Raw genomic sequence first — 26,403 nt, 5'->3', positions numbered from 1 at the left:
GGCTCAGTGGGTTAAGCCGCTGCCTTCGGCTCAGGTCATGATCCAGGGTCCTGGGATCGAGTCCCGCATCGGGCTCTCTGCTCAGCAGGAAGCCTGCTTCCTCCTCTCTCTCTCTGCCTGCCTCTCTGCCTACTTGTGATCTCTCTCTCTGTCAAATAAATAAATAAAATCTTAAAAAAAAAAAAAAAAAAAAGACAACCCTGCAAATGAGAAGGGTTTGTGCTGCAAGTAATTTAATCCTTTAAAGCAGCTGAAGCTGAGAAGTAACCAAGCCCTTGGATCAAAACTAACCAGAGACTGTGCGACTAGAAACATGTCAGGAGTAAAGTGCTTCCAGGGTTACCCTTCAGTAAATAATCTCCAAAGTAGCCTGGGATCTTCCCCGCTCCCCCAGATGAAAAGAAAGCCAAAAAGACAAGTTAAGGGCCTAGATATAATTTACAAGAACTGAACTCCTCAGAGCAGCCCTCTATCAGGTGGTCTAATTCAATTTTGGATAGTCAAGGGCTCCAACCAAATGCATCAGAATCCTTGCGATGGATCTAGAAGCAATAGATGGGAAAGAAGACATCAAAATTCCCTCTGAGCCTTGAAGTCCTCAGGCTTCAGAGGACACTGTGGCTTAGAAAAAAACCATGAACCTCTGACATAAAGCCTTCAGACATGTAATATCAGTCGGAGAGTAATTTCTGAAACAAATTCTAGGGTTTGTTGAGCCAGAGACATAACAGGAATGACGGAAATAAAATGATCTGGAAATAAGACATTTAAATTGCACAGCACCCACTTCGGTACACTGAAAACGTGGAGTGAAACAGATCCTTAGTCAGCCTGCAGAAATATTTCTAGCAGCTTTTTAACCACGTGGGAAGGAGAACAGATGAAGCCTGTGAGAGCCAGAACTCTCATCTAATTCCAAAGGGGTTTCCAGCTTCTCTCAGATAGTTGAATGAGACTGACTGGCATCAATGTGAAGATGACTTTTTATAATTTTTAGTAATATAGTTCTAGTTAATCAGAAACGGTAATTTCATCTGGGCATCGTTTTGTTATTTTACCCCAATAGAGTCTAAGGGGGAAGGAGTGAAAGACTGGGTCAGGGTGGTGACAAGGACACCTGGAAGGACTTAGAGGATCTTCCACCTGTTATTACTTTACAAAGAAGTGAAACAGCCTCTGCAGCAAGTCCTCCTTGTAAAGATGGCAGGAAATCTCATGGGTTCCGAGCAGAGGTGAAGGGCTCAGGAGGAGGGATAGCCAATTCCCCTTGTTCCCACAGCTCACAGGTTATGAGCAATCATTTAGAATGCCAGTGTCTACGACTCCCCACGAACACCTCAACCTCTTGCAGGTTTCTACCCTTTGTCTCAGAAACACAGTTCTTTGTATAAGAATTTAAAATGTATGATTGCTGAACCTAGGTCATTGTTCTAAACAGATTACAATAAAAGCAACATCTCAAACTGCTCACTTTGCTCTTATAAAATCAGAATTAACCAACCATTTAAATATTTATTGAATACCTACTATGTGCCAACGCACTATGCTAGGCACTAGAGACGCGCCAGTTCCTGCCATTGTAAAGTTTGCCATTTGGCTGCGGAGACAGATCAGTCAAATGAACACTAAATGGTAACTACGCTAGGATGACACAAAAGAGGGGATATGACAGGGAAGTCAGGAAGCATGGGTGGGTCATGAGTTATCTGTGTGCTGGGAGTGGGTAGGGTGTGTGTCTTGTACAGGTCAAAAAGCACATGCAGTAGTCCTCTAGCAGGAGGAAACAGAGTATGTTTGTGGGAAGGAGAAGCTAAGATGGCCAGAGTATAGAGAACAAGGCGGGGTATGGTGTGAAATGAGATGGTGCAGAGCCAGACCCTGCAGAGCCCAATGGCCATGTTAAGGATTACAGTCTCTATCCTAAAAGCAATGGAAGGTTTGAAGCAGGTTACTAAGGTGCAGGAGGGCTGGGAAAGGTGGGGGGCAGTGGCAAAGTGAAGGGTGAATCAGTTAAGAGGCCATGACAGAAGTCCAAATGAGAGATAACAGTGGCTTGACCATGAAGGTGGTGGTGGAGATGAGGAGAAAAGGTCAGAGCTGAGATTTAGTAGGAGGTCAAACGGACAGTGTCTGTTGATAGATTTAATGTGGGAAAGGAGAAATATCCTAAGGTTTTCAGCTTGGACATCTAGATAGATGACAGAACCGCTTGCAGAGAAAGGGAACATGGAAGAGGGCCAGGTTTGAGAAGGGAAGATCTTGAGTTCAATAGATTAGATATGGCCATGAATTATGGAGATCTGCTGCTTCAGTCCCTGAGGGTAAGAAGAAAGGCAGAAAAGAGAAGGAAGTTTTACCTTGATATCAGCTCTGAGCTCAACCAATTGCTCCTCTGACATTCGAACAGCCACATCAGTCATCTTCTTTAGAAGTTCGGCTTTCTTTTGTCGGCTGAGCAAAATTTCCACTGTGGAGAAGAAGAGAGTAGGACTCTTATGTTCTGCTAAATAGGATAAAGAAGAATTGGAAATATGGGCCTTGCAGTATGTATTTGGACAGCCAAAGGCTTAGCTGCCCACCCATCCAGAAAATGAAAATACCAAAGGTCCAGTTCCCACCTTCTTGAGAGACTCTGAAGGCAGTTAAATGGTAAACACTTTTTATGAATCATAAAGACTCATAAATCATTTATCATTTCTCTTTCTCTTCTTCCCAGTTGAAAAAATATTCTTTTTATCAAGAAACGTATGAATTAAAACAGAAATATGTACCCAGAGTAAAAAATTTCACTAGAATAAATGGGTGCAAGATGAAAAGTAAAAAGGTCCTTCCTATTTCTGACTTTGTAGTTCCCTCCCCAATAGAAAGCAGTGTTAACAATCTCTTGGCATCTTCCCAAAGGTATTCTGTGCACACACAGCAAATCTCTCTCCCTTTCTCCCCTCTTCACGAATGGGAGTACACATACACATGACCCTCTCCTCTACCTTAGCTATTTTTACCTAACGTATCGCAAAGTTCATTAGCTATTAATACACTGGATCTCCATCCCTGGTTACCAGCCACACTGCAGTCTCCTCTGTGGCTACCCTATCATTATTGTTTTTTAAAGATTTTATTTATATATTTGACAGAGATCACAAGTAGGCAAAAAGAGGAGGAAGCAGGCTCCCTGCTGAGCAGAGAGCCCAATGTGGGCTCTCTGGGATCCCAATGTGGGACCCTGGGATCACTACCTGAGCCGAAGGCAGAGGCTTTAACCCACTGAGCCACTCAGGCGCCCCTACACTATCATTATTCACCAAGTCCCCTGATGGTGGATATTTGGATTGTCTACAGCCTTTTAAGAAGTATATTCTTCGGCATGATCCCAGATATAGAACTCAGATATGGCCATGGAAGATGAGAGACAATATGGGTGAAAATCTCTCAGAATAGAGAACCAGGGGCTACAGAGGACGTGAGCCAAAGAAATCCTCCAAGGAAGCAGAACTAGGTGCTGCCATATGAACCAAGGAACTTTCCCTGTTAGAAGGGCAGGCGCTCTACTATTCCTGCCTGGTAAGATTAGATCACTGCTTTATCAGGTGGGAATGTTCTACTATAATTATCCTCTTTTTTCTCTATCTGTAGAACATTGGAGGAGGGGGCATTTAACTTCTAACTTATGGGACCCCAGACCACAGCATGCCATATCCAGACCAGCTGAAAGTCCAGCAGTTCTGGACTTTCAACTGAATATATGAACTAGATGAATCTTTGGATGTGTTGCCATTGAGGATGAAGGGAGGGTGTTCCAATTTTTTAAAAAGAAGGATGTCAGGCTGCTGAGGGGTGGACTGTAGCAAAGACTGTTAGCCACTGCACTCTCCTCTTCTTCCTACAGGAAGTCCGGTGTTTGGGGTACCTATCTGCTTAAGTAAAAATCTACCTTTCTTGGCTTTGCTACAGGTAAGATAGTCATGTTATCCCATGACTTGGTTATGCTATCACACGGTTTGGTCACTGAGCTCTAAGCGGAAGTCACAGGAGGGGTTTATAGGACAGCTCTTTGAAGGAGTCTTAGCCAGCAGGTAACATTTGGCCTCTCCTCAGCTAGAGCCTTAGGAGGTATCTCGAAAGATGGTTGGGTACAAAGACAAAGAAGCCTGGGTCCCTTGTGTCATTTTGAAAATGTCCTGCCAACCCTGATCCCTTACCTCCGGACCTTTCATTTCATGAAAGAAAAATAAACTCACATTTATTTAGGCCACTCTGTTGCGTGCTGTCAAACTCAGTTCCTAACTGTTAAACATAGAATCCTGCAACCTACTTAGAAATTAGTCAGATTTGTGTTAGAAAGTAAACAGAATTTTCCAAGAGCTACACAAGGTATTCCAGAGAGCTAAATGTCTTTTTTTTTTTTTTTAAAGATTTTATTTATTTATTTGACAGAGAGAGATCACAGTAGACAGAGAGGCAGGCAGAGAGAGAGGGAAGCAGGCTCCCCGCCAGGCACCCCAGAGAGCTGAATGTCTTGAGCAATTTTACTGAGCCTAACTGCCGCTGTATGCCACCCACGGGGCGCCCCTATCCACGGCAGGTGAACCAAGAACATACTTTCCCAGGAAGTGAGGAATGTGCCTATAAGAGTTTCTTGACACCAAGGCCCAACAGTTACAAATGATCTACTTGATCTGGCTTCCAAGATAAAACCTCTCTGCCAGATTCACTTGCTTCTCAGGTCCCGGCACTCTAGGATTCGAAGACAAAAGCACAGATCTCAACATGAAGGAAATGTGTCAAGTCAAGATCTCCACATATATCAGAGGACCCAGCTACATAACTCAGGACCAGTCAGTTTTTCCAAAGGACTAGTTTCTTTATTTACTAAATGAAAACAAAAATAGGAAAACCTAATTACCTCATAAGGTTAATGTGAAGATCATAGATGAATGAGAGAAAATCTCTAAACTGTGAAGTACTGTGAACATGCAAATTAATAAAACTATTATGTGTAAAAAAGAAAATGAAGCACCTCCTTGATAGTATCAGTAAATAATTACATTTAGTGACACTGAGAACCAGGGTTTTCAGCATGAGAGAAAGGAGATATAAATGTACAACCAATGAAATTAAGTAAAACTCTGTAGCCCTTTTTTTTTTTTTTTTTAAGATTTTATTTATTTATTTGACAGAGAGAAATCACAAGTAGATGGAGAGGCAGGCAGAGAGAGAGAGAGAGGGAAGCAGGCTCCCTGCTGAGCAGAGAGCCCGATGCGGGACTCGATCCCAGGACCCTGAGATCATGACCCGAGCCGAAGGCAGCGGCTCAACCCACTGAGCCACCCAGGCGCCCCAACTCTGTAGCTCTTAATTTGATAAGATTGGTCAAGAATTGATGATAACAGGGGCACCTGTGTGGCTCAATGGGTTGGGTGGCTGCCTTTGGCTCGGGTCATGATCCTGGGGTCCTGGAATCAAGCCCCGCATTGGGCTCCCCTCTTAGTAGGGAGCCTGCTTCTCCCTCTTCCTCTGCTGCTCCCCCTGCTTGTGTTCCCTTTCTTGCTGTGTCTCTTCAAATAAATAAATAAATAAATAAAATCTTTAAAAAAAAAAGAGAGAGAGAGAGAGAGAGAATTGATGATAATTACTTGAAACTGGATGATGGCAGTTAATTAGCCTATTTGAAATATGTTTGGAATTTTCTATAAAAGTTCTATTTTTAAAAAAAGCACCTTCTCAAAAGTAAGGACTATGTCCTTTTTCTAGTTTTATTTTATCTGAAACTTCATCTTCAAAATAGAACACCTAGGTACATGAATGGACCAAAATGGTGACATTTAGACATTTCAGGATATACCATTCAATTTAAATGAAATCTCACCTTGAAAAACAGTGGAGAGTACCTGTTCAACATTTCAGGTCAAAATGGAACTCAGCTCCATGCCTCCCCTGGCCCATGATCATAAACACAAATGGTTTAATTGTGAGTCATCATCTCAACCTATTTCCATTCTTACCAGTTTGAGAGCAGGTTAAAAGAAACAACCCTGCTAATTACAAATCTAGCATTCAACACATGAAGATAAAACCGGCTGCTGAAAAGCCTGGAATCAATGCCATTGTAGAAGCTGAAATTGACATTCCTTTCTTTCCATACAGCTGTGTATCTTTTACCTAACCTTTCAGAAATGACAAAAAAACCCAGATCACCTGGTTCTTTGCTACAACCCCCCCACAAATTACCCAAGTTAGACTCCACTCTTCCAGAATCTTTTAGTAGGCTTTCAAGGAACCCTAGTCATGGTATCCTACAACCTCCTTCCATTGAATTCCCTGACCTAGTGACCACAGACGCTGAGTGAAGACTGTTCGAAAACTGAGAAAACAAATTTCAGAGATCAGCAACCACACCAACATGTAGGGAACCTAGTGAAGTCACCTCTGATGATGCCAAACATTTTTTGCCAAGTAGAAAAAACCCCCATAATCACTGGAAGCTAAAAACAAAATAAAACAAAGCCCAGGCACCTGCGAGGATACTTTTATTTTCCAAACTGAGGCTGTGGTGGCAGAAACTATGAAGCAGTCCCCCAAACACTGCGCTTTACATTAAAATGCTGACATTCAAAAATATTAAAAAACAGTTTCTTGTAAAGTTGTTTCACCTGAAAGGATTGACATGACAGGGCAGTACAAGTGCTCGAGATAGTTTAAATACATACATAAACTCTTCTAGTGGCAATTAGATCGAGCTTTTATTAAGAGAGTTGAAAGGCAGATGCCTACTAACTGGTAACAGCTTAAACTACAGATCAGTCTTACTTGCTTCGGCTTTCACTTTGTCCATTTCAGCAAGCAATGCCACTTCTCGATCCATTAAACTAGGAAAAGATGACAAAGGGAAAAAATGTTGGTCAGAAACTCAAACAGAAGCAGCACACTGTTAACAGTGGAGTGAGACCTAAGACTTTGTTCACTAAAAGCATACGACAAAGTAAACCCTGTGTGGACCGCATAAAAATTCTGTCTCACCCTCAGCAAAGAATATTTTAAGGATTCCAATAAACAGACCTAATTTCCTTTTATTTCTATGGATTACAGTAAACCAGGAGGTAAAGGCCAAGAATGGAGAACCAGTAGGTGGCAGTAGCAAGCTACAGAACAATTCCCACTAAATTTGTGCTAGGCAGAAGTCCTTATGGAAGGAAGTTCCGTATTTCCACATTCATGCTCAAATCTTTCTTATTTTGGTATGTAAAATTGGACAGTTTTGCTTCTAATACATTTTACAAGGAAATACCCCTTAGAGGGCATAGTAAATTTATTCACAATAAGGATCTGCATATTCCAACATTTTACCACCATCAAGTCACTGGCACTTTCGTCTTTTTTTTTTTTTTAAAGTTTTTATTTAAATTCCAGTGAGTTAACATATAGTGCAATATTTTTTTTAAACTCAATTTTTTAAAAATTTTATTTATTTATTTGACAGAGAGAGTTCACAGGCAGGCAGAGAGATAGACAGAGAGGCAGGCAGACGGGGAGGGGGAAGCAGGCTCCCTGTTGAGCAGAGAGCCCAATGTGGGGCTCGATCCCAGGACCCTGAGATCATGACCTGAGCCAAAGGCAGAGGCTTTAACCCGCTGAGCCACCCAGGCGCCCCCATACGGTGTAATATTAATTGCAGGTGTACAATATAGTGATTCACACTTCCATACATTGGCATGCACTCACCACAAGTACTCTCCTTCATCCCCATCACCCACTGAGCTCCCCCCCCCCACCTCCCCTCTGGTAACCATCAGTTTGTCCTCTAACAGTTAACAGTCTGTCTTTTGGTTTGCCTCTTTCTTGCTCTATTTTTTCCCTCTGCTCAGTTGTTTTGTTTCTGGCGCTTTAGTCGTCAGAAGACAAAGTAATTAAAAGATCATATATAGGGGCGCCTGGCTGGCTCAGTGGGTTAAGCCTCTGACTTCGGCTCGGGTCATGATCTCAGGGTCCTGGGATCGAGCCCCGCATCAGGCTCTCTGCTCCACTGGGAGCCTGCTTCCTCCTCTCTCTCTGCCTGCCTCTCTGCCTACCTGTGATCTCTGTCAAAAAAATAAATAAAATCTTAAAAAAAAAAAAGATCATATATATATTTTGCTGGCATCAGGTAAACATTTAAGAGTAATCCAGAAGAGAGGAAATTAAAGGTTTCTGGTAGGCTTTTTACAGAAAAAGAATTAAATGGGTAATTTGTATCTTCTCCATTGCAAATATAAATGGTCTGCAGACACATAAAGCTTCCTGTGTCCTTATAAAAGAGCCAACCACCTTCAACGTACAGAGAGGCAACAAGTCTGCCCTAGTCTTCAACCTCCTGATACCAAGTAATTTCTCTTACCATATTGGTTTATCAGTGGTGAAAATAAAATCTAAAATTTTAATATCTATGTAGACATGAAATTTTCCAACTCTCTTTAAATTTGCTATTCATACTGATTTCCCCTTTTGGTGGCTTTTTAAAAATATTTATTTATTTATTTATTTGACAGAGATCACAAGTAGGCAGAGAGGCAGGCAGAGAGAGAGAGAGGAGGAGGCAGGCTCCTTGCTGAGCAGAGCGCCCCGATGTTCGGGGCTTGGGATGTGACCTGAACGAAATGCAGAGGCTTTAACCCACTGAACCACCCAGGAGCCCCTTATTTCCCCTTTTGAATAGGACTGTATCTATAGGGTTAATAAAAGTCGTACTCTTCTGATTGTGAAATTAATCACATACATACATAAACACATACACATATAAACATATACATATATATGAATACTGATTCAATTTAGTTCAGTATGTAGTGACATTAGCACAAAGTAGTTAATACAGAGACTACAGTGTGAGGAATCCAAAAAAGGACAAGGTGCCGCCATCCCTCAAGGAGCAAAATCCTTTATAGTGAAGTGCCAGAGAATGTAGGTCTGATCACCATTACATATGATGTTAATAAACAGACTTGTAATGAAATAAATTTGGTTGGCATATTGGAGAGTAGATGCAACCATTGTAGGGCAGCAGTACTCTGCTAAGAAAGCATTTCCCACACCTTGGCAGTGTCTTGCTCCAAGAGCCCTAGCAGCATTGGGAATACCTAAAAGCAAAACAAAAGCACCACGGACAGGAGCTGCCAGGCCTCAGTTTTGATACCACCTCTTTTCTGTTGCTGAATCACCTTAAGATGCAGACACTGTGTCCACCAGATGACAAATCTGTCTCTGGCAAAGCTTGTAAAATATTTATTAAAAGACTTCAGCAAACAAGTAAGCTTTTTGCAGCTTACAATCGTTATTATGAAAAAGCAGAATATCATGTGATGCGTTTAGCAGGAAAAAAGTTCTGCACCGTAACAGTCAGAATTTCTGTGGTAGTAGGAGCTAGGAAGTACATTGTGTGGGCTTTCTTTTTTTCCCTTGCAGGAATGACGAGTATCCATTTAAATAAACTCTGTTTTCCAACTGACTCACTGATGATTGTAAGAAATTCAGAGGCAGTTGCATGGACAGCCATCCAAACTCATCATTAAAAAAAAAGTTTAACTTTTTCATGCCAGAAGCCCCCCTCACTGAAAAGCAGTGGGCGCTGCTATTCCTTGTTTGTCGTTTGTAGTGTCTCGCCATCTACTGATCACATGTACTGAGAGGTCCTGCGATGGCAGCCGAGAATCAGACAGAGGAATCTATTCATTCATTGAAGCTGCTGGGACCCTGTCTCAGAAAAAAGCCTGATACAAATTCCAAGTTTCCTTACATTTTCCACTAGTCTTTAAGATATAAAAATGAACAAATGTGAAAATATAAATGCCCGACAGTTAGCTTTTCTGATTGTAACGTAAGTGCCTGAACTTAAGCTTTTGAGACTCCATTGCAAAGACATCTCAAATAAACAAGACTGCCAGCTACATACAACATCCAGGCTGCCCCATACAGGAAGTCTCTCTTTTAGAAAGCCCCGAGGGACCCTACTTTTCTCTTCCCACCCTTTAATTCTTGCTCTTACGTTTTTCAGTTCACCAAGAGTGAACCCACAAAACCTTAGGCAGCCTACTGTTAACCCCAATCTGTGCCCTGTTGAAGCACCCCTTGTTGTGGCCTGGGGCGTGTTGTGTACCCTCTAGGGCATGTAAGTGATAAACCTTGGGTTTTTTCAAAGTTCTCTGATGGCTGTTGCTGAGGTGTGTCTTGCAATCATAACCACCAGGGCTGATCCAGTCACAGTATGAGCTCAAATACAGGCTCATCACAAGTAATGTGGGACCCAGGTGAGTGCACCTCCCCCAGGCGCTCCCAGCTGATAGCATCACCACAGACAGACTGAGACGGATACAAAGACAACATAATAACACCTTTCTTGTTAAAAGGACATCCACATGATGTACTGCAGAACTGTACTGTAGAATGACCACGTGTTTAGGTCACCTATGCTAAAGCATTTAGAGGTGACATGTCATGATGCCTGCAACTTCCAGGAGTTTCCACCAAAACACAACACACACACACACACACACACACACACACACACACACACACACACACGCAGTACTATCCTTTTATCTTTTTTGTATCTTTGAAAGTTTTCATAATAAAAAGTTGGGGAGGGGGTGCCTGGGTGGCTCAGTTAAGGTAGGCAGCTGTCTTCGACTTAGGTCATGATCCCAGGGTCCTGGGATTGAGCCCCTGTAGACAACCTGCTCTATGGGAAGCCTGCTTCTCTCTCTGCCTCTGTGGCTCCCCCTGCTTGTGCTTTCTCACTTGCACTCTCTTTCAAATAAATAAATAAAATCTTTTTTTTTTTTTTAAGATTTTTTATTTATTTATTTGACAGAGAAAGATCACAAGTAGGCAGAGATGCAGGCAGAGAGAGAGGAGGAAGCAGGCTCCCTGCTGAACAGAGAGAGCCCAATGCGGGACTCGATCCCAGGACCCTGGGATCATAACCTGAGCCAAAGGGAGAGGTTTAACCCACTGAGGCACCCAGGTGCCCCAAATAAAATCTTTAAAAAAAAAAAAAAAAGTTGGAGAAATATGTGTATCACCAAACAGAGAAGGTGGGAAGAGCCCAAAAGTGGAAAGTATGTTAAGCATAAAGATAAGATAAATGGCAGAGGCTTTTTTTTTTTTTTTTTACAATTAACTATACAGCTTCCTAACAATGTGAAAACTTAACCTCAAGCTTTTCATCTGTTCTTAAGCTAAACGGTAGTCCCTGGATAGCTCTGTGGCCAAGAGATTCAAAAGTCCCTGTGGTTTGAGGGAACAGTTTATTTATTTTTTTTTTGTTTATTTTTTTTTTTTTTTAAAGATTTTATTTATTTATTTGTAAGAGAGAGAGAGAGCGAGTACAGGCAGACAGAGTGGAAGGCAGAGTCAGAGGGAGAAGCAGGCTCCCTGCGGAGCAAGGAGCCAGATGTGGGACTCGATCCCAGGACGCCGGGATCATGACCTGAGCCGAAGGCAGCTGCTTAACCAACTGAGCCACCCAGGCGTCCCTTGAGGGAACAGTTTAGAGGCCTTACAGCAAGCGATGAATCCTCTCAGAGACTGCTGAAAGGCTCATCCAGAAGGCCAGACTTTGTTACCTTGCTCCTGCCAATACAGGAGGGCACTGAGTTTGCAACTGTTCTCTCAAGGTTCTCTTGAATGTTAACACCCCAAAATAAGCATCAGATACACTCGATTCTGAAACTGCTAACAAAACTCAGCTGAATACAGCTGGAACTTTGTTTAGAAAGACAGTAGGTCTTATTAAGCCTGAGCCTCCTAACAGTGTAGAGAGCTTCCATGTCTTCTTCAATCACGAAAAATGGTTTTAGATGACTTGTCACTGTCACTAAGGGAAAAGACTGGTGAATGTCTGAAGTTCTGTATCTCCTTCCCTCCTTAGCAAGACTTTCACTATCTTCCCATTTGCTCAATTTATTCTAAAGATTCTAAGGCTTTTATGTAATTTCTTTAGTTGCTCAGAATAGTTTTTCCTGTAGTATTGCCATTCATACCTCTCACATATATTGTATGCCCATCATCTGAAGCAAGCTCTTTGGTTAATATATCTAACATGTAGATTACTGATTCTAGCTACTGCCTTTGATATTCCTTGGTACCAAAAAAATGTTAAATATCATTTGCTTATGGTTGTTACGTTAGAAAACAATGTTATAACGAAACACATTTCTGACAATTCCATAGCTAATCATTTTAAGGAACAATACTCTAAACCACTCAGTAATGTTAGAAAATATTTGTACTTAACTACATTTGCTGAAAACCTAGAACTTGTTTATTCTCACTCCACCAGCCAATCAAAGCAGAAACCTAAGCAAAGTCAAAGCAAACATCTTTATTTCTCCAAAGACACTTCCTTCTCATAAAAACAATCAAGAGAGTTTTTATTAGCAGAAAATCAATTATGTTTCATAGGTTTTGGAGAGCCCCATATTCCCAAGCACCATATGTGAGCTCAGAACGAAACAAAAAGCCCCAGTTAGGTAGCCAGGTCATCCCACTGGGTTGAATGAAAGAGGTTAAAATTAATTGAAAGAACTAGCTTACTAAATCAAATTTGGTGCGTTCCTCTTTGCCAGGAGTCCTTTACAAAGCAAGTAGACATGAGATTTCATATTTCAACAGTCTGAAGTGGCTTTTAAGAAGTCAGGATATGGGGCGCCTGGGTGGCTCAGTGGCTTAAAGCCTCTGCCTTTGGCTCAGGTCAAGATCTCAGGGTCCTGGGATGGAGCCCCACATCTGGCTCTCTGCTCAGCAGGGAGCCTGCTTCCTCCTCTCTCTCTGCCTACTTGTGATTTCTGTCAAATAAATAAATAAAATCTTAAAAAAAAAAAAAAAGAAGTCAGGATGTGAATATAAGCTGTTTGTCTGTAACAGGATCACAAAGGGTAATTTTTCTTCCTGCTCCTTTCCAGTGGTAAAAAGTATCTCAATTCTAAAGTAGTAAGTACAGACCATATAACTCGATGATACTCTACAATATATTTAGGAAAAAAGAACCAGGAGCAAACTAGATTAGTGACTACTAGTTTACTGTTCATGTTTCTGGTTGGTAAGGAAGAATGTTAGGGTGTTAAGCCATCTAGCTAGTAGCTGACTAAATCCTCATGTGAAACAGTATGGTTGTCGTTTTTTTTTTTAAATCCTCTCTCTCAAATTATGATAGCAATGTCTAAAGGGAGACAGGTATAGCCTAGGACAGCAAAGGCTGAAAAATAAAAGCAAACAGAGAAACCTGGTGAGACACAGAATAAGGAAGCAGGGTATAGTAGAAAAGTGTCACTTAATACCAAGTATGACTTCGGGCAGATTATATTTTTCTGTGCCCATCCTTTCTCATCTATAAAATGTGCATAATACTCCAAGTGATATTATTATACAGATTAGAGATATATGCATAAAAGCTTCTGGCATACAATAACGGCTCAATAAATGGCAGCAGCAATTATTATTCTAATTTCTGTACTCATCTTGATTCCTTGATTTCAGCAGAATATCTCCCTTAGCAAAATGCTTTCATATTAACTTTGGTAGATCCCTATTCTTTCCAGATCCATTGTTCGAAATTCTTAAATGAACACACGTATACACTAGCATAGCGTAGGCAGTTATAGAGATGTGAATCAAAGATAACTTTAAGTGAAAAGAATGTTACAAAATTATGCTCACATGCTTACAATTATTAAGATTATGTATACGTGTAGATGGGCAACACAAGGGAACACAGAAAATAAATTAATTATGTCTTAAGTTGGTAGAGTTATAGGACTTTTACTTCTATTTTTAAAAACTGTTATAATGATGGGATATACAGTAAACTAAGAAAGAATCACGGAAGGGGCGCCTGGGTGGCTCAGTGGGTTAAGCCTCTGCCTTTGGTTCAGGTCATGATCTCAAGGTCCTGGGGTCAAGCCCCACATTGGGCTCTTTGTTCAGCAGGGAACCTGCTTCCCCCTCTCCCTCTGCCTGCCTCTCTGCCTACTTCTGATCTCTATCCGTCAAAAAAATAAGTAAGATCTTAAAAAAAAAAAAAGGAATCATGGAAGTTTAAAGAAAAAAAAGAAACATAAAATTCAGATTCCTTCATCAAATGCTCTCATTTTACCTTGATCTCTGAATTCATCCCTTATTACTTTCAACTACTGCCCCCTGAGCTGTAGCTACAAGATAGTCTCTACATGTCCCTTCTGTGCCTCTGCTTAGATCAGGCTTCCTAAATGTAGTGTTCTAGTCCCTTCCTTTCTGCCAGTCTAAATCCTATCTGAGGGCGCCTGGGTGGCTCAGTCAGTTAAGCATCTGCCTTCAGCTCAGGTCATGATCCCAGGGTCCTGGGATTGAGCCCCACCCCACATCAGGCTGCCTGCTCAATGAGCAGTCTGCTTCTCCCTTTCCCTCTGCTCCCCCGACACGTATTCTCTCTCAAATAAATAAAATCTTAAAAAAAAAAAAAAACCTATCTGTCATTCAAAGCTTGATTAATGATTCACTTCCTTTTAGAAATCTTTTCTAATTAACCCTATTCCATAGTTACCTTTCCTTGAATCTTCATATTTTCCCCACAACTAGGATCCGAACTGAAGGATATGTGAATCACAAGTCATTCCATTTGGTGACTTAAGAAGAGTGATTTAGGACTTCTGAATTACAAAGTAATATTTGGATGGAATATTCTCATAGATTTATTTTATTTAACTGAAAAAATACTTAAAAAGGCTTTAACAGGCTCAGTCAAAATCTTGGTCTTCCTCATTCGAACCCTATTCCATAATGACGGAATTTCTTAGTCCCTAAGTTTCCTCTATCACATAGTCTTTATAAAAGCTGAGAAGGGCGGGCGCCTGGGTGGCTCAGTGGGTTAAAGCCTCTGCCTTCGGCTCAGGTCATGATCCCAGGGTCCTGGGATCGAGCCCCACATCGGGTTCTCTGCTCAGTGGCGAGCCTGCTTCCTCCTCTGTCTCTGCCTGCCTCTCTGCCCACTTGGGATCTTTGTCTGTCAAATAAATAAGTAAAATCTTAAAAAAAAAAAAAGCTGAGAAGGAAATAATATATGTGATAAGTATCAAGTCTCTAGCATTCTTCCCAAGCTTTAGTGAGAAGTGGACTATCAGTGGTAGATGGGATGATAATCACAGGTTACTGGGAGTCAGAATACAGAGATCCGAACACTGAGTCTGCAACTTATGATGTCAAGTTAGACAAACTGCTTAACCTAAGATTCAAATCCCTTATAAACAGCAGGTTGAATTTAAAATTTCTACTTTGCAGGATAGAAATCCAGATAAATAAATCATATATGACTGAATATGTTTGGTAAACTATAATTTTCATATGTGACTAGTTATTTTCACAGATGGTTAAAGAGTTAAAATTTTAAATTAAAGAACATCGAAAACCATGCAGGCCAAGTACTCGTAGAAATAAGCTACCAATGTACTAAACATGAAGAATAAAAAACTGAAGAATAATTTAAACTTATGGAGTGGCATGGACATCTTTTTGGTAACACATTATTACATTAGCCCATTCCTTTATTTCTATGCTTTTTAGACATTTTTGAAAATGGTTTGGTTCATAAAATGATACCTAAGTTTCCACCATCTTAAATGGACTTTAGATTTAAGCATTTAAAAGCCTTAGGTAAGACTACTGGAAGATTAATATGAGAGGAAAAAGGAAGTTCAAATAAAAGCAAGTAATTTTTCTAAGATGAATGAGGAATCAGCTAGGAAAAGTCTCCATCTTAAGCAAAAACTTACAATGACTTGATGAGTTATAAAATTTTAAATTTCTTATGCATCTTCTCCTTTTAGATGAGTATGTTTTGATTTTTAATAAAATAGAAGTTTTCATTTAAAAGACAAGTTGAGTGTGTCTCCTGTTGGCATTTTCACCTACACATTATATGACAACTGTCCAAAAGAATTTATCTACTTTAGCTTCATGTTCCATTCCATATCCTGTTCCTAAATAGCCTTAAACTTAAGTCAACTATCAGCTCCAACAATGTAAGTCAGACATATTTTATGAATGAACAAGAAAAGTAAACTTGGGTCTAGAGATGATTTTAAGTTTTACATACTGGAAAGCCTCTGACTTTACCTTCCTAGAGGTATGTGTCAGCTTTCATTTGGCCCCAAAATGAAAGCAGTTATCTATATAATTCCCTCAGTGTCCCTTCAGGGCTAATGTAATCTTACTGTTGCAAATTTGCTAAAATACTTTGCTTTTCTTTTATACTATAACCAACACACAAAAAAATGACTCTTCCTAAGTGACATTAACTCCAAGCTCTGGTTTGGTGCCAAATGGAGTTAGCTCACCTGCCAATTATGTCTTGAAGTCGTAACTACAAGGGGCACTGAAATAAGGTAGTACTATAAAACCCAATCAACCAGAGAGAAGGGCACCAGCAGGAAAGGGCAGATAAATCTCTTTCCTCAAGTTAAATTGACCTGGTTGCCACGTCTGCTAATCAATCCTAAATACACAGTTCCCAGGCAGGAAACCATTTCATTTGTCATTTATTGAAGGAGGCTCCCCCTGGCTGGGTTTCAAGTCAACAGGAACTCACAAATCTCTCTCCCGGAACTGTGTTTCCTGGTTCAGGCTGTTCCTGAATAGAATCAGATCCTGTGGCTAAGCAATCAGTAAGCTAACAATCATGGAGACCAGAAGCTTATCAAGGCAAAGTTGTGATGACCTACTCTTAGTTCTTTATTCATTTCAAAATGAATCAATAAAATCCGATATGATAATAATCCAGGGCAAAGGGCATGATGCTTCCTCCCAGAAGGATCAGAAAGAGTAGAAACCAATTACCTAGAAATATTTCTAGAAGAAGTTAGAGCTAAATTTAAGTTTGAGAGAACTGGTTAGATTGAGAGAAGTATGAAGATATAGAAGAACATATTGGGATAGAAAAGTGGCATTAACAATTATACGGAAGAGGAAATGTGAATGTTAAGTCTTGAGACAAGTAATTTGGCTGAAATAAACATGTACGTAAAAAGAAAAACAGAAGATATGGCATTAAGTTTCTAGCTATAAAACCTGAAAGGGAAAACTCAGGATTCGGGACAAAGGATGGGTAGACTAGCAGATGAATTATCTATCTTGAAGGACTTTATGATGATTTATTTAGTGGACCATTCTACATTTTTCATATGATAAAAGTAGGTGTCAGCAACTTTACGGAGGCTTTACTCTATATCTTCATTAATTCACCCCCTCTTCAATCCCACAGGAGGACTGAGGCTAGCTCCACTCCACCTATCTCTTGTTTCCTGTGGCACGAAACTAAGTTTATGAACAGAGACATGGCTGACTACTACCACAGAAAAAGAAAAAATGGAGGGTTGGGAGGAAGAGGGGGGTAGGTTCTCTGTACTCACGAACCCTTCCTCTCACATTTCAGATCTAGGTGGGTTTTACAAAGCAGCAGAGCAGACAGTCTTAAAACTCCAAACATCAACCTAGCTGCTTGTCTTTCCACTGCTTTACTGAATTTGGTCCTCAGGGCTTTTCTATTTTCTCTTTCTTTCTTTCTTTCTTTCTTTCTTTTAAGAGATTTCACTTAACCTATTTGACAGAGAGAGAAATCACAAGTAGGCAGAGAGAGGAGGAAGCAGGCTCCCCGCTGAGCAGAGAGCCTGACGTGGGACTTGATCCCAGGACCCTGAGATCACGATCTGAACCAAAGGCAGAGGTTCAACTTACTGAGCCATGCAGGCATCCCAGGGCTTTTCTATTTTCAAAAAAGTTCCTTATAAAATACAAATACTGGGAAGGAGTTAGGGTTTCAGTAGTTAACACCTTACTATATATAGTTAAAACAGCTTCAGTATTCAAAAACATTAGAATACACTTCTACCCCTCAAAGATTCTATATGCAAATACACTTGGGAAACGGCACGATATATAGCTTCCTCTTGTAGATTTGCAGTGCACATCAGCATTGGAAAAGCACTGAAGAAGTCCATTAGTCAGGGGCCCCTGGGTGGCTCAGTGGGTTAAGCCTCTACCTTCAGCTCAGGTCATGATCTCAGGGTCCTGGAATCAAGCCCCGCATCAGGTTCTCAGCGGGGGAGCCTGCTTCCCGCCCCCCACCCCCGCCTGCCTCTCTGCCTACTTGTGGTCTCTGTCTGTCAAATAAATAAATAAAATCTTAAAAAAAAGAAAGAAAGAAAGAAAGAAAGAAAGGGGCGCCTGGGTGGCTCAGTGGGTTAAAGCCTCTGCCTTTGGCTCAGGTCATGATCCCAGGGGACTGGGATGGAGCCCCGAATCGGGCTTTCTGCTCAGCAGGGGCCCTGCTTCCTTCCCTTCCTCTCCTTCTGCTTACCTCTCTGCCTGTCAAATGAATAAAATTAAAAAAAAAAAAAAAAAATAAAACAAAAAAAAAACAGAACTTAAAAGTTTTCATACAGGTTTTTAAAAATCTCTTTAGCGGGGCGCCTGGGTGGTTCAGTGGGTTAAGCCTCTACCTTCGGCTCGGGTCATGATCCCAGGGGCCTGGGATCGAGTCCCGCATCGGGCTCTCTGCTCAGCAGGGAGCCTGCTTCTCTTCATCTCTCTCTCTGTCTGTCTCTCTGCCTATTTGTGATCTCTCTCTCTGTCAAATAAATAAATAAAATCTTTAAAAAAAAAAATAAATAAAATCTCTTTAGCTACCAAACCCTATTTCCCCTACAAAAGCATATTAATATATTTTACGATATGACTATTTTTTAGAACACAGCTTGAAAAGCACAAAATTAAAACAAGTCAATGACTAGTAATAAGGCACGGAAGAGACAATTTGGACAGGCTGCATTAGGAAGGATGACAGGAGGAAGGAAAGCAAAAACAGATCTTCTCTACTTTGTAACTTTGTTCAAAAACATCACGTCATTGGGGCGCCTCGGTGGCTCAGTGGGTTAGGCCTCTGCCTTCAGCTCAGGTTATGATCTCAGAGTCCTGGGATTGAGCCCCGCATCAGGCTCTCTATTCAGTGGGAAGCCTGCTTCCCTCTCTCTCTGCCTGCCTCTCTGCCTACTTGTGATCTCTCTGTCGGATAAATGAGTAAAATCTTTAAAAACCCAAAACCAAAAACCAAATAAACAAACAAGAAAAAACATCATGCCATTTGTTGCAGGTTCCTGCAACAAGAGACAGACCCTAAAGTTAGGACACATGATCTATTCTATAACTATTTGTCCCTTTCTGAACACTATCAACCTCAGGTCCATTCCTAGAACATGAGTTCTCTGTACCACCCATTCTCGCACTGTGACCCAAAGGAGCTGAATGAAGCCCAAAGCTAAATATACCACAGGACTTCTAAGTTCCTTCCTACTATCTAGAACAGTTAAGAGGCAGGAATTAAAGAACCTGGCGAGTGGCTGAGCATCTTCATAAGTGACCTTTTTTGTGCCATTGTGATCAAAGGCAACTTAACTTACCAGCTCTGCAACTCGGCAAAAGCTTGTTTCATTTTCTTAATGGAAGCATCCATCTCTTCTTTAACTACAACTCGATACCGTGCAAGAGATACTGTGCAGCGCTGGAGGTCTTTCACAGATTTTTCAATATTGGAACCTTGGGGAAAAAACCCCCAAGAATTAATACAAAAAAGGAGCACAGGTAACTTGAAAGATGAATATGGACACCCATGCATGTAACATAGCAAATGTCGGTGGACTAAGAATATTCCCTAAGGGGCCACACTCCTTGACAAAAAATTGATGTTTTCATAGATTAAAAACAAAAAACCAAAAAAACAAAGACCAAAACAGTATCCTGGCCAAGATGGAGTAATAGGAGTTGGGTTTATCCTCCTGTCTTAAACAACTAAACATATACACACAGTAAAAAACATATGAAACTTGGTTCTCATAAAACAGACATTAGGAAGTACTTTTTCCCTGAGAAAACAGAAACGTGAGGACTCTCGTTGCCCCAGCTTACTGCCACAAGAGTTTCCAGGCTGCAGCGCAAGGAGGAGAAATCCTAATACTGAATTGAGGGAGGAGAGTGGAGAACTGGGGAGGCCAAGGTGGGAGGTGGGGAGAATTTCTAAGGGCAGAATACTGGGGAGGAGAAAGGTACACAAAGATGAGAAAACTAGAGATCTACAGAGGATTCTGAATGCATCAGTGTGAGGAAACTACTGAGACAGGAAAAAGAACCAAAGGAAAGGAATAGGTAGAACAATCCCCAGACCTTGCCCAGACCACAAATAGTTCTTGTTTACACCCACCAGAATGGGGGACCAGTCGAGCACTTGGAAGGCTACTGCCTTTGTAATGAGGAAAAATTATCTCTAAAGGCTACTCTAGTTCTACCTAACAAAGCTTAAAAGCAAGCCTCAGACTGTTACCAAATAATAGTCTCAAAACAAATCATAAGAATAATTAAATAGGGCTCCTGGCTGGCTCTGCCTGCTAAACGTCTGACTTCGGTTCAGGTCATGATCCCAGGGTCCTGGGATGGAGCCTAAAGTCCGGCTCCCTGCTCAGTGGGGAACGTGCTTCTCCTTCTCTCTTTGCCTCCTCCCCCTGCTTGTGCTCTCTCTCTTAAATAAATAAAATCTTAAAAAAAAAAAAAAAAAAGAATACTTAGATAAAACACAAAAATATCCAGCAATCAAAAAGAAAAATTCACATGTCTGGCATCCAAGAAAAGGTTACTAGGCATACAAAGAGGGGGACAAATATGACCCAGAGCGAAGAGAAAAATCAAAGAACAGAAGCATATGCAGAGATGTCACAGATGTAGAATCAAGTAAATATGGACATCGAAACAGCTAATGTAATCAGATACCATACAGTGAAGAAGATAGAGGAAAACATAAACATGTTAAGGAGAGACACGGATGATACTTTAAAAAACCCCAATTGAACCTTTAGAGATGAAGAAAAGACAATGTCTGAGATGAAAAATACACTGGATGGAACTAACAGCAGATTAGAAACTGTTAAAAAAAAAAAAAGATTAATGGATTTGAAGATAGCAACTTCAAAAACTATCCAAAATGAAATCAAACAAAGTAAGAAAAAACGGTAAAAAAAATTTGTATTTGAATATGTACCAAAGTTTCAAAACTAAGTGACAGGACTCAGTAGAATATAATTCACCATGTAGACACTGTAGAATTAATAAAATTCTCTCTGTGTAGTACAATTTGAAACATTATATGTAGATAAGCCGACTTTGTAGATAAAGATGAAATATATTTACCTACCCAACACATTCCAACCAGTTTCTAAGAGTTCTACTGACCTTTCTACATTCACCAATGTCAAAGTTATGTGTATAATTGATAGGTGGAATCATGGATCTAAGTTTTTAATGTGCCAAGATACAGATTTTCCATTTTGTATTTAAATTCCTCTTGATTTCTTTCCAAATCTACTTAAAAGCTTTCAAGCCTCATCCTTTTCTTTTTGTTTGACTGAATACTTTTTGATGTGCTTTTCTGCACCAAGCTGAAGGTTATACTAGATTCAAAAAGAAAGCTTCACTAATTAAATTTAGCTCATGTGGAATAAATAATTCAATGAACAGCTACAGGTTACAAGTGTCTTTTACATTTCTGTTTCTTTGTGGAGTAGACCACCTTGCTTGCTTAGATGTGTGACACTCAGAGAGGCTGTCATCTCTACCTGTTTAATTACTGCCTGATTATTTAAATGATTATTACAGTTAAAAAAAAAAAAAAAAAAGCAAAGAGCTACCACCAGTCAATGCTGAGTACTTCCTTAAGAGAAAATGATCTTGTTTAAAGCTTGAGTCTGACAGATATTACCAAGAGTGCGAAGTTGTGAAGAGAAATGAAAATATATTTTTAAAATGTCATATCAGAGGGGCGCCTGGGTGGCTCAGTGGGTTAAAGCCTCTGCTTTCGGCTCAGGTCATGATCCCAGGGTCCTGGGATCGAGCCCCGCATCGGGCTCTCTGCTCCGCGAGAAGCCTGCTTCCTCCTCTCTCTGCCTGCCTCTCTGCTTACCTGTGATTTCTCTCTGTCAAATAAATAAATAAAATCTTTAAAAAAAAAAAAAAAAAAAAAAAATAAATAAAATAAATAAAATGTCATATCAGAGATGGCAGAGCTTTTTACTGTTAAGTCAACCAGGAGATAAAAAAGAAGGAAACAGTACAAAAATGCTGCAGTAAAGCAAATAAACAAGTTAATGTTACCAGAAAAGTCATTCCTGACCAGTAGAGTTTGACTTTCATTCACTAAAAGGATCCCCATCATTGTAACAAGACTGCACAACATCTAAAATACTATCAAACTCCAACTGTGCACACAGAGTTAGACAGGGGTAGTTACTGCCTAAAAAACAGAAAACGTATTACCTGCTACCATTTTGAGACCTTATCTGTGGGAAGAAGGAGATGATCTGCCCTCACTAGCCAAAACTAGATTTTTTTGTTTTGTTTTTTCTCAAAGGTAGGCTTCTGATTTACCTAGCTTTTTGTTGGTGGAGGAGAGCGGAACATCTTCCATCCCCAGATTTGCAAACTGAGGTGTTGTGGTTAGTCGTGAAAGAGTTCTGGCAGCATTCTTATTTTGAGAATTCTGGGTAGACTGCATAGTCAAAGACTTGGGCTCAAAATCAGAGATGCCATTCTCCAGCATGGGCCCTGTCAAAGAAAGAGGCCAGTAGTTTAGAGTAAAATTTAGGGGTATATCAATCAAGCAGTCTTAAGTATAAACAAACAAGAAAGGTAAAAATGTTCCAGGCAGAACTATGCCTCTTAAAGGCCGTGAACGAAAACGACTGACAAAATAGAACAAAGAGCAGAAGCAGTTGGAGCGTCTGGCTCAGCCCTAAGCTGTGTCCTGAATGAAGACAAGTCTGTGTTAACCCATTGCGAGATAAGCTAGCTTGTTCCCTGTATCTTGGTAGCTCTGGGCACAAGGAAGTGCAGAGAGTCAATAGCACTAATAATTTCTGATAGCTTCTGTAAGTTATGTTAAGGAAAAAAGAGTTTTACACTGTTCCAGGGAACAAAGAATTTTAAAAGTTTTAGGAATAGGACAAAGAGGAAATAAGAGAAGAGCCAGCTCAGGAAAAAAAAAGGAAGCCACTGACTGTTTTTGCTTTGTTTGACGTCAGCATAGGTGCTATATCTTTCTCTAAGTCTCTGTGCGTGAGCAAACTCCTCAATAAAAGAACATCAAAGAAGTACAGGATAATTCTTAAATCGTCATTACATTAATAAGGTTAGCAGCAACAGAGCAAGGGGAAATGGATTAACAAACAAGTAATTAAAAAACCAATTTTAAAAGAGATTTTCCTGGGCACTTGGGTGGCGCAGTTAGTTAAGCATCTGGCTCTAGGTTTCGGCTCAGAGCCTGATATCAGGGTGAGGAGCTTGAGCGCCATGTTGGGCTCCACGCGCAGCACAGAGTCTGTTTAGCTCTTTCCCGCTCCCTCTGCCCCTCTTCTAAGTGTGCATTCCCTCTCTCTTTCAAATAAATAAATCTTTAAAAAAAAATTAAAAAAGATATTCCCAATATTCATCAAAATGGTTAATAAAATATGTGCAAGATATGTGAATTTACAATACTAATCTTAAATCTTTACTAGAAAACAAATGTGGGGCTATAAAAGCCGACAGTCTACTTTTCATGAAAGCCATTGGATTACAGTTATTATTATATATTCCTCACTGTGTTGTCTTAGAATAACACCACTGACATCAACTCATCATTTTCTTAGTAACTACACAATTAAAAAAAATCAAGGTCACCTTTTGTAATCTCTAATTACTAAGGGATTATTAAATTGGAAGTCTTCCACAAGACTGACTTAAACTGGGGGCACCTGGGTGGCTCAGTGGGTTAAGCCTCTGCCTTCGGCTCAGGTCATGATCCCAGGGTCCTGGGATCAAGCCCCACATCGGGCTTTCTGCTCTGCAGGTAGCCTGCTTCCTCCTCTCTCTCTGCCTGCCTCTCTGCCTACTTGTGATCTGTCAGATAAATTAAAAAAAAAAAAAAATACTGACTTAAACTGGGCACCTGGGTGGTGGCTCAGTTGGTTAAGCCACTGCCTTTGGCTCAGGTCATGATCCTGGAATCCCGGGATCAAGTCCAGCATCAGGTCCCCTGCTTGGCAGGAAGTCTGCTTCTCCCTCTGACCCTTCCCCTCTCATGCTTTATCTCTCTTCCAGATGGACAAATAAAATCTTAAAAAAAAAAAAAAAAAGGCAGGGGGGGGGTGGCGCATGGGTGGCTCAGTGGGTTGGAGCCTCTGCCTTTGGCTCAGGTCATGGTCCCAAAGTCCTAGGATGGAGCCCAGCATCGGGCTCTCTGCTCAGCAGGGAGCCTGCTTCCCTTTCTCTCTCTGCCTGTCTCTCTGCCTACTTGTGATCTCTGTCTGTCAAATAAATAAACAGAAGTCTTAAAAAAAAAAAAAAAGACTGACTTAAACTAAAATTAAAATACGAGACAATGGAATAAAAATTATATTTTTCTTTGCCTTTGATAATTGACCCTTAAACAATGTGGGCATTGAGGTACTAACCCCCACCATTCCCTGCAGTTGAAAATCTTTAAAACTTCAACTTTCTCAAAACTTAATGGACTACTGTTGTTGACCAGAAGCCTTACCAATAACATAAACAGTTGATAAACACATATTTTATGCTTTATATGTATTATATCCTGTATCCTTAAAATAAAGTAAGCTAAAGAAAAGAAGATGTTATTAAGAAAATCATTAGGGTGCATACTACATGGAGCACTGGGTGTGGTACAAAAACAATGAATTCTGGTACACCGAAAAGAAATTTAAAAAATTAAAAATTTTTAAAAAAAGGAAAAATCATTAGGAAGAGAAAATATATTTACAGTACTGTATTGTATTTTTTTGAAAAAAAAAATCCACATATAAGTGAACTCACACACCCATGTTGTTCAACAATCAGCTATACAAAATGTGACTCTTTCATATAAAAGGCAACAGAAACTAAATAGTAAAAAGCTAAAATTGAATGTAATTTGACTGCTTTCTCAACCAGGAAGCCCTTGTATTTTTCAACAGAATGTAACTTTTCAAAGACCTGTTAATAAACTCACCTGTTCTATCCAGCATATCTGGTGTGGCAGACTCAGGATCTTCCAATTCTCTGGCATCTATTGAAAGTATCTCCATACCCTCACTGAGAGAGTCCACAGACTCAGTATCATTGATGGCACCGTTGACATGGTAACCATTAATACCACCTTTCTCTGAAGAAGCCACAGACTGTTCCTCTTGAATGGAAACCGATTTACTGGAATCTGGGATACTGTTACTTGGTTCTGCTGAAGGCTTGGGTTTGCTTTTCTTCTTTTTGTTCTAATGATTATTAAAGATTTGGAAAAAAGAAAAGAAAAAGAAGACACCCCCCCCAACAATCCAGAGTGGTAACTCTAGTTACCAAAGATAGCCAATGTTACCAAATTCTCATATGCTCTTCCAGAAACTGAACATATTTTTGTCTATCTTGAGCTACTGACTAAAATAACTATGTAAAATGCCTTGGATGAACTCAAACACATAAATATAAAAAATTTATGTATGGTAAAACCTACCATAAGTAAAATCAAAACATAAATTTAAAAATGTGAAGTCCGTGTCCAATGTATATACAAAACATTAAATGTACACAGAGGTCTAACAAAAACCAAAGAAAACAATAACCCAATAGAAAAAACTGGTATAGGACAGAAACTTACGTAATGAAGTGGAACCTCAGTCTAATAAGAGACAGAAATTAAAACTGCACTGGAGAGGACTCTGGGAAGATGACAGAGGAGGAAGCACCAGTGATCTGTCTTGTTAGACAACAATTATACGGTAGAATCTGTCTGATATAACTATTTTGGAACTCTGGAGTCTATTGAAGGCTTGCAATTTGCAGGTGAAGACCTGGACAGTAAATTGTGGTTAATTTCAGTTAGTGTCGGCTCCTACTATAGAAGCAGTTCCCCTAGGGGACAGGCAGCTGTGCACCTGTTCTTGGAGCAGCTTGCACAAATTATGGGAGCCAGGGTAGACAAAGAGAACCCTGTCCTCCAAATACTGGGGATCTGTGCTCTAATCACTGATTGCTGCTTTTGATCACAGAAGTGCAGACAAAGAGGCAGGCATCATTGCTGTCGCACCTCCTCCCATTGTTCCAAGCCCCACCCTCTTTGGCTGAGTGACTTCCAGGGCAATAGAAAGAGCAGTGCCCCAGGAAACTAACAATAACAAAAAATAAGCAAACCCTGAGGAAGAGGGAGAATCCGATTTCCAAAGTTACCACACTGTTAGATTCAAAGGTCCAGTTTTCAAAAAAAAATCCCAAGGCACAAAAACCACACAAAAAACAAGTATGGTCTATTTAAAGGAAAAAACAAAACCAAAACCAAAA

General features: G+C 40.3%; 1 protein-coding gene across 2 annotated transcripts in view; it reads right to left on the bottom strand.

The window, feature by feature from the left end:
• The window catches only part of SPATS2 (spermatogenesis associated serine rich 2), a 146,658-nt gene that overhangs the window by 4,594 nt on the left and 115,661 nt on the right, over positions 1-26,403 (bottom strand). For both annotated transcript variants that reach the window (XM_059403035.1, XM_059403036.1), the window contains 5 exons: positions 25,082-25,343; positions 22,465-22,641; positions 19,455-19,590; positions 6,808-6,866; positions 2,358-2,467 (listed from right to left, as the gene is read on the bottom strand). In XM_059403035.1, coding sequence (XP_059259018.1) covers positions 2,358-2,467; positions 6,808-6,866; positions 19,455-19,590; positions 22,465-22,641; positions 25,082-25,343 — 744 coding nt within the window. The remainder of the gene's footprint in view (positions 1-2,357; positions 2,468-6,807; positions 6,867-19,454; positions 19,591-22,464; positions 22,642-25,081; positions 25,344-26,403) is intronic.

Source organism: Mustela nigripes, chromosome 6, assembly GCF_022355385.1.
Source record: "Mustela nigripes isolate SB6536 chromosome 6, MUSNIG.SB6536, whole genome shotgun sequence".
Taxonomy (NCBI): Eukaryota; Metazoa; Chordata; class Mammalia; order Carnivora; family Mustelidae; genus Mustela; species Mustela nigripes.
This window is presented reverse-complemented; position numbering and strand designations above follow the sequence as displayed.